We start from the raw sequence: 15,392 nt of genomic DNA on the forward strand, positions 1-15,392 counted from the left end.
AAAGGATCGCGTCTGGTATTGTTAAACTTCATGTTCAATTTATCCTAGTTACTATGGTTCTGGATCCCTCGGTTACAAGTGAATCACTTTTTACTTCTAGTTATAGACCGACTAGTTGTTTCCTGTCCTAGCATATTAGTCCTAGTGCATGATCATAGACAACCATTATAATTAAACTAATATGTTCAGATATAAAACCAATAGCAACATGAATTACTAATAAACATGGATCTACGATAAACAGTAAAGCATACTCCAACATAATCTAAACAAACACAATACAATAATAAACGTCTACATGATCACATTGATCCAAACAAGTATTCAGCTTACTAGCCTGGCATTATTAAAGGAATAACAAAGTCTGAGAAGATAAAAGACATAGTTCAATAACAAAGAGTAAATAAAGATGAAAGATCTAGACCAAGAGTGAAGATCGAAAGGTGTTTAGATGCTCCAAAACCTTCTTGGAATTTGCAATTTCGATCTAGGGTTATTCCTGGGCGGCTAGGGCTGCTGAATCAGATCTCTCTTAGGGTTTTGAGGGTTAGTTCGACTTAAATAGGTGTTAAAGTCGGTTTCAGATATGGGCCGACCAGCAGCGCTAGTGGGCTGACCAGCGACACTGGGCCTGGGCTTCCTTGGGCTAGCGGCACTGGTTGGTCGAGGAGCGACCGCTGGTGAACGAGTAGCGGCGCTGGTTGGCTGGGGAGCAGACGCTGGTGAGTACCAGCGGCGCTGGTAAGGGTAGCCAGCGGCCGCTGGTGGCTGCTGTCTTGCACATGTGTCTTCGTTTGGCTCCCAAACCACTTCCTTGTGTCTTGTAACTTCATAGGCTTCCTTCTTGAGTCACATGATGTCATTTACCCTCTCTCGCATCTTCCGGGAACCTGCATAATCACATCATTCATTAAGTACCAATAGTTCCGGAATAATAACTCATTTAAGCATAGAAATGAAGCCTTTCTTTAGGGGTTTTTATCACAAAATGGACGCTCATCAAGTACCAAGAGTCATAATTTTGTTCATATGGAATTGTCACTATATTTTATAAAGTGGTGTGATAGTCAACCAAACTACATATTGATCTAAATAAAAGGTAGTTTATAAGAGATTAACTTAACATTTGATATTTTCTTTTAGTGATTTAGTAAAATAAAATCTTATTACACCATATTTAAGTGATGTAGAATATAATCTAGAGTAGACAGTGACTTGGAAATTTGACGATTGCTACAAACACACTTGTATTATTGTTTAAGTTCGAAAATAACACTTCATATTCTAGTTTTAGTTTAGAATTGGGGTGTTACAACCAATTTACATTTTTAACCCAATTAAAAATATTTAATATTTTATTACATAATATCTATCTAATAACAAAATATAGCTAAAAGTTGTTATTAGCAATTGTAATCAGAGTATAATTACGATAATCATTGTTGTTATTAATTATTGGTATGAAGTTATATTTAGGATACAAATTCTTCTTAACCTACAAATATAATCACAACAGACAAAATTATTGCAAACCCCACGAACTAACTGTTACTTTTATTGTTTTTAACAATCATGACTAACGAAAATAAAATTAGTTTTTTTGCAAAACATCAATTAGAATTCGATCATTTATGTAATTAAAGTTAAAATATTATTTGTTTAGAATGGTTTGTATAAAGAAACCCTGCTCATCTAATCTTGATATGATTTAAATATAAGCTATAATTATTTTTTTTAATTTCATATACTAATTTTTATATTATTATATATAACAATTTAGGTAGAGATTTCTACATAACTTTTTTCCTTTTGTACCTTGCTACCACAAAACTTTAAGAATTTGTTTTTTTTTCCCACAAGATTAGTTTTCTTTACATTTGGCTCTTATATATAACAATTCAAGTTTCCTTTTATTACATAACTTTAATCACTTTTATTTTTGGCACGTAAGTTTTTACTTTTTGTCACAAACTTAGATTATTTAGATTTTTAGGTTTCTTAATTTTTGTCACATAACTTTAACTCTTTTAACTTTTGTCACATAACTTTAACTTCTTTTACTTTTAGCATGAAAGTTTGGTTTTATTTAGTTTTTAAACGTATGTTTTTCTAACTTTTGCCACGAAAGGTTTGTTTTATTTAGTTTTAAACTTTTATTTTTCTAATTCATGCCACGAAACTTCATTCTTTTTATTTTTTATCACAGAAACTTTTAAACTTTTTCTTTTTGTTACATAACTTTTATTTCTTTTATTTGTTGCACAAATTTTTTGTGTTATTTACTTTTTAAACTTTTATTTTTTAAACTTTTTTCACGAAAGTTTCATTTTCTTGCTTTTTACCTCCTAACTTACTTTTATAACTTTTGTCAACAATTTTTACTACATAATTTTCATTTCACAAAAGTTTCAATTTTTAACTTTTTACTTTTTAACTTTTGCCATGAAAATTTCATTTTATATCATTTTGTTTCACATGTATACATGTTTTATAACTTTTTTTTACATAATTTTCGTTTTACAAAAGTTTTAATTTAATTCACTTTTTATCATATAACTTTTTACGTTTAAAATTTCATTTTACTATCAATTTTATCACATGTATACATGTTGTAATGTGTCCCGGCAACGCCAGGAGGAAAAAAAAAAAACTAGTTAATAATAATATTATAAAACGCGTGTACTTCGAATATCTATATAGATCGATGAATTGAAGTTAAATTAAATTCGATTTAATTCCGTCTTAGTCTCAACAGTTTCTTGTCATCAGGTAAAGAACCCTAATTTCAAACTCTGTTATTATGTATTTGATAATAATCAATCCAATTAAATGATGATTTTATTATGTTATATATACTCCGTACTATGTAAACTTCCCCCTGATCTTGTATTCTTTTATTATTTATTTTACTGCTTTCCAGTTAATTTTAATCTTTTACTTTGTCTTAAGATACTTTATTTGATGATTAGTAGCAGTTTCAAGCCTTTCAATTTTGTATTAGTTTGTTCTATATTATTTATTTATTTTTACTAAATTTGTGAGATTTTGAACTGCTAAACTGTTCAAATTCGTTTTTTATTGCCCAGTTAACTCCTATGACTTTGTAAACCCCCGAAAATCGACTCGAAAGTGTTAATATAATCATTCTTTTATGGCTCTAGTAACAAATAGATACTTATAGTGATGAAATGGACAAGTATGAGAACCAAATAGAAGATTAAGCTTTGAGCCATTATTGGTAAAAGGTTGCAGAAAAATATATACTTATGAGCATGAAAAAGAAAGAAATACAAAAATCTTGGAGTGGCTAAATCGGCAAATTTGTTTGTGTATACACTTTTGAAAACGAAAGATGGAAAATCTTCGTCTATGTTTTTGTGTTTATCATATACTAATGTTTACCAAAATTCTTGATGACTGGATTGCTTGCACTGAAACTAACACGACTTTTTCTTTTTTACTTAGTTGCAGGTTTAAGGCTTGAAGTGTTGGTTTTGTATTAAAATGGAACATAACAAACGGTATAACAGTAGACATGACATGAGAAAAAGGCTACAGAAAGCAGAAAAGGTCATATTACATGATTTTGCAACATCTTAATGCTCGATTATACTAATTTATTATTTGTACGCTTGTGATGTTGTTGAAACCGAGAGATTCTAAATGGTTATTAGTTTGAATTAAGCCATGTAAAAAATTATGATTATGTGAAACAACTTATTTTACCACCTAAAATTTAATATATAAGCAACAACACTTTTATTTTTCTGTATACTCAAATTTTGCTTTAATGCAAAAGAAGTAAGTGGATAAGCTGTTGATGTGTTTTATTTGTTTATGGGCAAGTTGTACAGGCAGACGAGGCTTCTGTTCTTGAGGAATTTGCAGAGGAATTTCGCCTACCCATCCATCATAGACCGACGGAGAACGTGAATCTTGATAATGTTGAACAAGCATCTTTAGATACTCAATTAACATCTACGAATGTTGGTTTTCGACTTCTTCAAAAGATGGGTTGGAAAGGGAAAGGTCTTGGAAAGAATGAACAAGGTATGCAGAAAATTTTATTGTCAAGATGATTGGATTTTGTGTTTTTGCTCTTTTATTTTTATAATTATCTAGTGTTTGGTCTTCGACCTGGACCATAGTCTCTTATCTGCTGGCTTTTCATTATTTTTTTACTGTTGTCAGTTTGGTCTTGCTTTATGCTTGGTTAGCTGTATTCCTGTATAATTGTGAGTTCTTAGTAGTCGGTAGTAGTAGATGGTTCTCGGGGTAGTCTCATGGCATATGTTATTCACTTATAGTCTTGATTCCTATTTTTTTGCCTACTCGAGTCTTGACAAGCCACAGTGATGGTTGTATGTCCTTTGGTCGATTTGTGATACGGTGCTAACTGCTAAATGGAGGTCGATATGTATTGTTTCTCAGGTGGATTAGTCATTAGTAAGACTTTTATGTGCATGGACTAGGCCGCCTCTTGTCTGATGGGGTGCCTTGATCATTTATAAGATGATGCTGTGAGTTTGAGTTTCTGTAGGATATGTAGAGTTTTAGCTTAGCTGTTTTACACGATGGAAGTCCAGGTTATGGTCGATATTTAGATGGGAAAACTCGATTGCTCTAGTTGACGAGGATAAGATATAGCTTGGCGGTGAAAGATTTTGTTAATGGCTGTTTCATGGAGTTGTTCTGGAAGGATTTTATTATAGTTCACGTCATTAGATTTTCTCGTCATGAGAGGGTGGTTGCTACGTCTTTCATAGGTTGACGTAAGTTTTTGTTCTTATTACTAGCATCAGAAGGTCTTTTATGAAAGATTTTAAGGTCCTGGCTTTGTGCCTATTGCATCTGATTGAAGGGTTGCACCTTATTGTGTGGCCGAGGTTATGTTTTTGGATTCGAGTGAGTAGTGGTTAGATTTTTGTGTCACTTTGCTGCTTGTTTAATTAGAAATCTGTTATAACTATACAATCTCCAGTGTTGTACCTGTATGTATTTCAGAGGCCCATCCACTAGTGACTGGTGTGGAGAGGAAAAAAATGGTCCCTTTATGTGTTACATTTATACACTTTCCTAGATGGAGTAGGAATGAACTCCTCCTGTTTGACCAAATCCTTAAAATGCAGTTCGAGTGTCATTTGAGTTTAGCGAGAACTTAATTAGGTTAAGCAAGATTAGGTTGGGTATTAAGAAATAAATAGAAAATAAGCAATAAGAACACATTTTTTGAAAACTAAATTCTCTGCCTCTCGCCTTTTCTCCTCATCTCAACATATGCTCCCTCCTTATGTTTTTAATCCATTTGGACTTGTCCAGAAGTTTTCTGGAGGAAAATATTCTGGGCTGAAATACTTTGAACTATTATATTCATGATGGGATGTCCACTAAGCATGTTCTTTTGCTTTTTCTTTGCATTGATCTTGTCATTTTTCTTCATATAGGTTTGATGTAGACTTCCGCATAAGTGCATAACTAGTTCTTTTTGACTCCCCATGATTGTTAAATAGTTTTTGGACCAAAAAGGTTATGCGCATTTCAGTTACACAGGTTTTAGGGGTACTTGAGAATAGTGCAGCGTTGCTTATACATGTATATAATGCTGTAAGAGATAGCCACAGCAGCTCTTTAGGTACAGGTGGGTGCCTAAACAATATCGCTATTTGTTCTATGCTTCTATTTACTAAATGAAAGGCTTATAAAGGGGAAATATTGAAATTACAGTGACTTTGTGGATAAAGTAGTACACCTATGACTTTTTGAGTTTAGTGTTTCTGTATGGATTAAGTTAAAAATAAGTACCTTTAGACATTTTCTTATTAAGTCAATTAAGTATAAAACAAACACAACCTAAATGATTCAAGGGTAAGTGATGAATTAAGTTTCTGCATACTAATCAGTCATTACAAACCATGCATCCAAGCAAGAGTAGGTGGTCCAGTCCTCCAGTTGAATGAATCAAATTAATGACCCTTATAAGATATATTGCTGCACAACATTTTTACCCTATCCAAGTTCAGTACAACATAAGAGCTAGTTATTGTTTATATTATCGGGACCTTCACATCCGAACATCTTGATCAAGACCAATACCTTTTACATGCTTAAATTAGATGTTTACTCATAATGAATACAAACCTAGCCATAGAAATAGTGCAATGTCAATATACATATATATATATATATAAAGGGTAAATGGGTGGGAACCCTCTGGTCCCATGTACTGTTTTTGGTTCTCATATATATATATATAAAGGATAAAGGGTAAATGGGTGGGAACCCTCTGGTCCCATGTACTGTTTTTGGTTCTCATATATATATATATATAAAGGGTAAATGGGTGGGAACCCTCTGGTCCCATGTCCCATGTACTGTTTTTGGTTTTCACACTGCATGGAACTCATGCTGGTAAGTCACCATACTCACACATGAGATGACAAGATATAGTTTCTCCACTTGCCTTTGACAAGTTTTGAACCTGTGACCTCTAGCTTTCGTCTGTGGGCCCATGTGGTCACATGATGGTGGTACCACTGGGTATATGAATATAAATAGATGGCTTAAACATATGCTTTGATTTTGGTAAGCACTTGAATCTCCTCGGCTGCATCCTTTAGTTGATGTTTTCAGAGCAATGCTTTTATCATCTTCTTTTTATATATGGTGCATAGTTTTATTTTTTCTTGATCTCTTCTGTTGTGAATTCCTTCATGATTTTTCCTATTTTTTACTTTTTATTGTCTTTCATTCTATGGTCTTGATGAAGCTTTATCCTCACATCCTCTGGTCAAATGGTTAGCAGATATTGTCAGTTTTAGGTTTAAGCCCAATTTGTTATTTTGATTGCATAACTGATTTTTTTTCCTGGTGCAAGATTGTTAAATTGGTACTACAATTTATGGCTTTATTCATTTGCAAAGCTCATTTCCTTCGCCGCTTATCTTTTTTTGTCACGAGGTTTCTTTTTTGGTTCAATGTTTATATCGTTGTAATCAAGTTCATCTAGCTTTGATCTTTGATCAGATCGTATGGATATGTGCTTTTCATTTGCTTATTTTATCGCCTTACATAGTTGTGATAGAGCTTTATCAAGTCTAGAAAATACAAGTACAATTATATTGGGCATATTAGGTCTAGGAAATGTAACTATTTGTACATAAAAATACTGCATTTAGCCTTTTACACACATTGATATATTTATGCACATCTGATTTTCTACACTAGAAAAGGCTCTCAAAATTATACTTGTTGCTGTCGCGTTGTGTTAGGAATAACTGAACCCATCAAGTCTGGAATAAGAGATTCAAAACTAGGTGTTGGGAAACAAGAGCAAGATGATTTCTTTACAGCAGAAGAGAATATACAAAGAAAGAAACTTGACATTGAACTTGAGGAGACCGAAGAAATTGCAAAGAAACGAGAGGTATTTCTGTTATTTCTCAACTTAAATGTAAAAAATAAATACATGCAACCTTAGATAGTAATTTGAGGTTGATGACATTCTCTAAAACCTACATTTAATAGCAGAAGGCAGCATATAGCATATATGCATGTCTTTTGATGGGGAATGCCCTTTCATATGGAAACACCATCTTCTGGAGACAGTTTTTATTACCTGGTGGCTTCTTCTGCCCCCTTCCTGCACATTATGCAAATCCAGGTTATAGCAGATCGAGAGCAGAAAATTCAAACTGAGGTCAAGGAAATACGGAAAGTCTTCTATTGTGAGCTTTGCAACAAGCAGTACAAATTAGCAGTTGAATTTGAAGGTCACCTGAGCTCGTATGATCACAATCATAGAAAGGTAATTATCCTTTAATCTTCTTGGAGTTTTAATTGCGTTATAAGTGCTCTGCTCCTAGTTACCCAAGAATGTCACTGTTTTATTTCGTATGGGTTTTATGAGATAATAAGTATTAGAAGGGGAAAGGGCTAGTTGTTGAACGTTCACAAGTCACCCAAATTATACGTTCAATACATTAAACCTCCAAAAGCATTTTAATCAAAAGTTTGGATTACTGTTGAATTATTATCATCTCAACCTTACTTGAGGCTAACTGCTTATGAAAAGTTTGAATTTCTTCAGACAAAGAGTATGTCTGGTTGGCCAAATTACTTGGCCTATCTAATACTGCTGAAAAAATAATTGTTTGACCCAGTCCCTTTACATAATCTTACATAATCTGCCAAGTCAGCCCATATCGCCATATCTGGTAAAGTTCATGCATCTATAGTTTGTGTTGTAAACATGGTTTTGCTTATGTAGCGTTTTAAAGAAATGAGAGAAATGCATGGAAGTAGCAGTCGTGATGATAGACAAAAACGTGAACAACTACGTCAGGAGAAGGAGATGGCCAAGTTTGCTCAGATGTATGTTTGGCACATATTGTCCCATTAGTTTTTCTTTTTGGTAGTCTCCAATGTCCTCCTGTCACTAATATAATACGATTTGATATTTTGTGTATTATCATTTAGGGCTGATGCCCATAAGCAGCAACAGCAGCAGCAACAGCTACAACAACAGCAAGAGGACTCAGAGAAAAGTAATCATCCTTTGAAAAATACGACTATTGTTGCAGATCAGGATCAGAGGAAGGCTTTGAAGTTTGGGTTCTCATCAAAAGTCGGTGCATCTAAGGTAATGGGTCAAATTTGAGTGTTTATCTATGCTAAAGAATATATGCTTTGTGTGACTTTCTATCCTTTCAGCTTTTGATTATTTTATTTTTACCAATTGACCTGTTTCAGATAATACCCAACCCTAACTGATCACTTTTAACTAAATCAGTTAAAATGACCAATGACCATCTCTCCCCCTTTCTCTCTCTATCTATATATATATTAAACCAATAGGAATTCTAGCTTTTTAAGCCATCTTTCTCAACTCAAAGCTATCCTTAAATATTGCCACATAGGATTTATCTTATGTGGCATCTTTATATTTATTTGACAATATATATACCAAAAAAAAGTTTTTAAAAAGTTAAACATAATATAATAATGAAATCAAATCTTAAACATATTCTAAAATTTTAGTAAATATTTTATTATGTACGTGACATTGAATTTTTAAAATTAATAAAATTGATTTTTTTCCTAAAAAAGCATTAGTTTTGGTATAATATATTATTCAGTTTTATATATCCTCATTTGAAATCAAAGTTTATGATCGACACTATCAAATTGATACATAAATTTTTTTAAATGGTTTCCCATTTATTTTATTAATCTTTTTCCTCTTTATAAATATGCAAGTTATATGTAGCTTTATTTATTTGCTTTTATTAAGTTATGTATGTTTTGCAGCATCTTATTTTCTTTCTTCTGTTTTTATGTAAACATTTTGAATATATTCAAGTGTAAACATCATTTTTTTTCTACCTCCATATTTATCTTTAAAAGCATTTTGATAATGATATATTATATGCATCTTTAACATTGCTTCATTTATATCATATGCTTACGAATTAAATAAGAACAATCACATTGAACTAATTAAACAAAATATTTGATATTGTGTATGTCTACATCAAAACATTTAAATCAACACTAATTGAACAATAACTTATAATAATACACGCATCACGCGGGGTAAAAGACCTAGTATATATATATATACACAGACACACACCTTCTGTAAATAGGTTGAATTGCATTTGGAAATGGTGCCCTTGAATTTATAGTTGTACTAGATTTAGAATAGTTCTCTAAAAAAGGTGCCATGGCTTCATTAGTGCTCTTTAACGGGCTAATTTGGCATCTGTGAAATACTCAACGACTACAGTTGTAGCTCTGTTTTCTAATTTAATTGAGTGGCTCACCATTATCTTTGGTTTATTCAGAATACAGGAAAAAGTGCTGCAAAGAAGCCGAAAGTCCCTATTGCATCAGTTTTTGGCAATGATAGCGATGAAGAGTAGTGGATGAAGAGTAGTGGTTTCCCTGCTATGTAATTTGCGAATCTGGAGTGCTGTCATTTGCGAACATGTGTTGTATTTGTAAACTTATGATCATCTCTTTTAGCATGGAGTCCATACTCATACTTGCTAGCTGTGTTCTTCTCAATACAACTGAATTATCTGCATGTTCTCATATCATCCAATTCCTCTCAATCCTAGAAGAATGTAACACATAACTCGTGTTCCCTCCCTTTCTTTCACACCACTCTTCCCCTACATTACCAGTGTCGGTGTCTGTAGGAACCATGGGAATTTAACCAAAAAACAGTTTGAAAGAACCAACCTATATACATGATCTAGCTGCCTCATCAATCATCATTTAAAATATACACGTAATGAAGTGAGGTTTTCATATGTGAATCATCATCGAGTTAATAAGGTTTCTATATGTTTTTATTTATTTTATATTTAAAAACTTCAAATCTACCAATATATATATAACAAGGTCTTAAATTATTTTATGTAGAAACAAAGACTTTTAGATGAGTTCAAACTTTTAATCACAACCCTTAAATTGTTATTTCCAATTTTATAATTTAAAAAACACAACATTAGTTCTTCCATTTTATATAATTAATCAAATATAACAATATAATTTGGAAATAGTTTTAAAAAAGTTTAATTCTTTCGTAAGATTCAATGTATGGATTATATGTGTTATTACATATTTAGATTTTGGGTTAGCTTGGACTTGATCAAATTCAAAAAGTCTATAAAGAGACCACCAAAAACAAAGAAAAATTAAGAGTTTTAATTTTTGTTACCATTAGACAACAATTGAATTAATTACATTCACAGTTGATGATCATAAATAAATAAATGAATATAAATGAAGTAAATATTTTATTTAATTTTTTTTAATTAATATGAAAAATAATCGATTATATCCTTTTTTATTTAAACAGTATTTTATCTTATTCCTACTCCTAAATTATACGTATGCCTAGAAACCAGGACTCTCAAAAAACTCCTATCCAACACCACAAAATTGAAAAGTGGAGCTCGAACCCAGATGGATCTTCCGAAGGTCCAAGACCTTACCAATGGACCACCAACCCCATTGGTCGACTGTATCCTAACTCTTTAATTTTAGTTTCATATTTACTATTGATTTATGATAGTTACTTTTTAGTTTTTCATCACCCTAATCGGTTTTATATATTAATGTTCATCTTTACAAGTATGTTGTTATCTCCGTATCAAATTATAATGTATTGAGCACCAAATTACGTGCATATATCTATATATTTTTTGGTTTTAAAATTTTAATTAAGCGTATTACTAACTATTAATATTAATATTACTAAATAGTAAAATGACAAGAAATATTACATTGATCACCGAAATACATAAGATTTTAATCACATTTGCATATGAATGAAGGTGCACGAATATTAAATGTAACAAACTTTAAATTATAATGTAATTATAAATATTTATAAAAAATATAAAATCTCAAGCAATAACTTTTATGTTATGTGTCAAATTTTGTCATTGTTTTGACGTAATGAAAGATTATAACTATTTTTTGTTATATTTCAATGTTATATGGTATTGAAAATGATAAATGCTATATAAATTATTACATATATATATATTTTTTTTAGGCACTCCAATAGAAACACACATATATACATCTATTAACATAAAGAAGAAGATAATTTGAGTAATTTTATTTTCAAAGGGATGCGAAAACAATTACGAGCCACCTTCTTCTTCTTCCTCATCATCTTCTACTTCTTTCGTCCACACCACCAGCACCATCATTCTACTGCCTCTCCCACCGCCACCACTACCGGCCTTCTTCTCTGCCACACTCACCACCACCATAACGAAGGAAGTACTGTATCCAATCTCCACTACCTTTGGATCGTCGTACATCAAATGCAAACCATTTTCAAATACGTTCAACTTTCAACCTTTTCATATATTTCCTTGAACGGCCAACGCCTGTTCGGTTAAGGGCTACACCCGTACCATATCCGTATGTAAGTAGCCGATAGAAAAAATATTTAAAAAAATTGTTTTAATTTTAATAGGTCTTTAATAAAAAATATATAATTTCAAAAAATAAAAATCATACCAGAATGGAAAGAAAGAAAGGAGAAACCGTGTGTTTCACATTTCCCTTGCGTCCTTTTGAACTAATTTCTCTTAAATAACTCATCTTTATATATACTGTAATTTAAATTTAAAAACCTGATCAGTTTTTTTGTATTATAATGGAGATATTGATTTTTAAAAAACTTTTATTATTACACTAAATAAACAAATTTAATTTATATCGTCATTATACAAAGACTTAACAAACAATATACAAATTATATAGGATAAAACCAGATTCAAAGAATAGTATCATCGGTTTTAGGCATTAGTATTTATATTTAACTTTACACAATCATTATACAAAAATATAACATACATATACTAATACCATTCTCAAATTGTTTAATCTATAAATATTAATTATATTATTATAATAATTTAATAAATTTATCTCACGTATTACGTGGGAAAATAATCTAGTTATTAATATAACAACAAAATATTCTAAGTTCTATATTTGACACATGAAGTATGTCAAATATTATCTCCACAAATAATAAAAATAGTTGTACAATATATATAGTCAATCCGTACATCGTACAAGTATTAAGACTAGTTTAAAATATACACGTATTGAAGTGAGGTAAGGATCCAGAATGAAGTTCTACTAAACACATAAGTTGTGGAACGAATGAAGTTCTATTTTTTTTTTTTTTGGAACAACCAACTTTCATTACAGAATAAAAAACTTCGACAAGACGTCAAAGATTACAAAAGGTCATTACATACAAAAGACATTATAGAAGAAAAGACGGGCTCATCGCCCATAAATGCCAGGGAGTAGAAATCACCCTAGACCGGACTGATATCCATGAAAAAGAAACTGAAACTATGGTTTGGAACACCTCTTTACTAGACTCGGAGCTACCTTTGAAGACGATTTTATTCCTTTGTTTCCATACCACCCACCATGAAATGAAGCTGATAGCTTCAAGGATTCTTTTGTACCTCTTTGGAAGATGACATTCATGAATCCACTCTGACGGTTTCCAATGGTGTGATGCAAGGGATGTCCAAACGAAGCCAAGCTCTAAGGTGTGAATTAAGCTGAGTAAAAACACTACATGTCCAGAAGATGTGATCAGATGATTCAGCATGAGCCTTACAAAGGGGATACAAGATGGATGGGATCTCCAACCCCCGTTTACTTAAGTTGAAGAGAGTCGGTAACCTGTCTTTCATAAGACGCCAAACAAAGATATTAACTTTTTTGGGACCAAAAGTTCCAGATTGTTTTCTTATCTACTGGGAGAATTGCTCTATCGATAAAACAACGAATGCTTTTAACAGAGAATGTTGACTTGCCTTGAAGCACCAAGTCCATTGATCATCCACATCTGCTAGCCGTACATCTTGAAGAAGAGATGACAGCTCAGAAAATTGTTGTATGCTGCCAGTAGAACGAATGAAGTTCTATTATACACATAAGTTGTATGTTGCTAGTTGCATATATAGTATGGATGGGTTATTTGGACTTATGTTAGATATTTGAGTGTTTTTCGTTCTTACTTTAAAAAGTGCATTGTTATAAACTAGTTGAATTTTCCCAGCGTTGCCCGGGACCAAAGTTTTTACGCGTTTCTCGTAAGTTTTGTGCACGTCATAAAGACTCATATCAAAGTGCATGCATAACACTTTATATACCCTTAACTTCTTTGTTTTATCTATTCTTCTACATTATTATATAAAAATTATAACCTTATGTTAAAAGTCAAGAAAAATTAGACATACATATGAAGCAAACTACTCTTAATGAATTGAATCACCATTCATTGTAGTCATCACACTGCTGTCATCGTTGTCGCATTGCGCGGGTACGATGCTAATATTTATTTTATATTGATATCACTATTTCATATTATCTAATTAATTTATTTCGTTTTATTTTATTACAACTTTCAATTATTTGAAACTTGTTAAAAATTCATATGCAACTTCTTTAGTTTACTTAAATGAGCTCTCTTTTATGTTTTTGCAAGTTTTTTATTTCCCACTAAAAAGTAGTTTTCAATGTAATAAAAGTTGTCAAAATGTTAATAATGAAAATTAAGTATTTGTTTTTACTCCACGTGGAGTAATATTCCTCCCCACCTTACACCTAGCTACATCAACATGTAAAACCACTGACTTTATCTGGGGGTTGGTTTATCATTTTTATAAAATCACTGTATATGTTCTTTCTTCATCCCTACCTACACAAACAATATTGGATAAAAAGGATGGGTTTTAAAGATGTAATCCAACATCACGTTTAAATTCATTTTTGTATCTAGACTCTAAAAACCATCGGATCCAAATTCACCACTTATATACAAACAATATATGAAACCCCTACAAAACCAAGAGCATGAAAAGTCTAAAAACTATCTATCTACACTTGAATGTTCAGCCCAAGAGTGACCTCGACTCACCAAAAAATCCAACAGTGACGTTGATGAATTAAGGAGGACAACGTTACGGTGGCAAGTAGAGAAGGGACGGCGGTGGCAGTGATGGGAGGAGGGACGACGGCGACGATTTCAAATCATCAATCAAGAGCATGGATTTATATATATACATACATATATATTAGATATATAGAAATTTAGAGCTAGAAAATTAGTGAGAAAAGATAGAACTACATATCTAGAATGCTTTTACTTTTGAGTGACTATCGAAAAGATGAAAGATTATGGAGAGCAGTCCAAAAAAAACTTCCCGATAGTATTTATGACAACGGAAACGCAACGTCACAACCGGTATGATGTTGTTGTGTTTTATGTTGTTGCTTTGTACTAGAAATTTGTTATCTTATCACTTTGATTAAACAACATCATCTTAATTAACATTTTTTTTTAGGTTTGATTAAACAAAAAGTCTTCTGCCACCTTAGCTGTTGTTTTCCAACACCTGTGTTCCGGCCGAAACGTTGTTTATCCTGTTCAAGTGTTCAACCACTACTCATGACAATTTTGTTGTTCTTGATGATGAGTTGAAAAATAAAGTAGTACTTTATGTTTATACATTTGTACAGAGATTTGGCATGTACCAGAAAAGTTGTACCAATACTATGATTTAGAAGTTGTGATCCATGCAGTATAAGTTGTACCTTGTACCAACTAAGCTAACTAAGCCGACAATCACGCCAACCAAGCTGCACTGTAGTAGTTGTAATTCGGATTGTTATATATATATAATGTAACACTAGAGTATCTTTATTTATTGTGTTCCTACGCCTTAAGGCTTATATGCTTGAGGATTTTCTGCGACGAAGGATTCTGACATTATCGAAATACAAAGCGTAATCTCATTGGGATAGGAATCATCATCATCTTCATTCATGATGAT

The 15,392-nt window shown here is 32.0% G+C and overlaps 1 protein-coding gene across 2 annotated transcripts; it reads left to right on the forward strand.

The window, feature by feature from the left end:
- The first annotated feature begins 2,689 nt into the window (after positions 1 to 2,689).
- LOC122600161 (G patch domain-containing protein 8) lies at positions 2,690 to 10,084 on the forward strand. Of its 2 annotated transcripts, none has more exons than XM_043772830.1 (8): positions 2,690 to 2,769; positions 3,466 to 3,570; positions 3,855 to 4,050; positions 7,269 to 7,423; positions 7,661 to 7,804; positions 8,267 to 8,370; positions 8,476 to 8,638; positions 9,843 to 10,084. In XM_043772830.1, the coding sequence occupies exons 2-8, from the start codon at positions 3,505 to 3,507 to the stop codon at positions 9,918 to 9,920; spliced, it is 906 nt and encodes a 301-aa protein (XP_043628765.1). In that variant the 5' UTR covers positions 2,690 to 2,769; positions 3,466 to 3,504; the 3' UTR covers positions 9,921 to 10,084. The 2 variants fall into 2 exon arrangements, with proteins under 2 accessions (XP_043628765.1, XP_043628766.1); XM_043772831.1 differs by having other exon boundaries at positions 3,472 to 3,570.
- The last annotated feature ends 5,308 nt before the right edge of the window (positions 10,085 to 15,392 follow it).

The sequence above is a fragment of the Erigeron canadensis genome, chromosome 5 (assembly GCF_010389155.1).
Source record: "Erigeron canadensis isolate Cc75 chromosome 5, C_canadensis_v1, whole genome shotgun sequence".
In the NCBI taxonomy this organism is placed as follows: Eukaryota; Viridiplantae; Streptophyta; class Magnoliopsida; order Asterales; family Asteraceae; genus Erigeron; species Erigeron canadensis.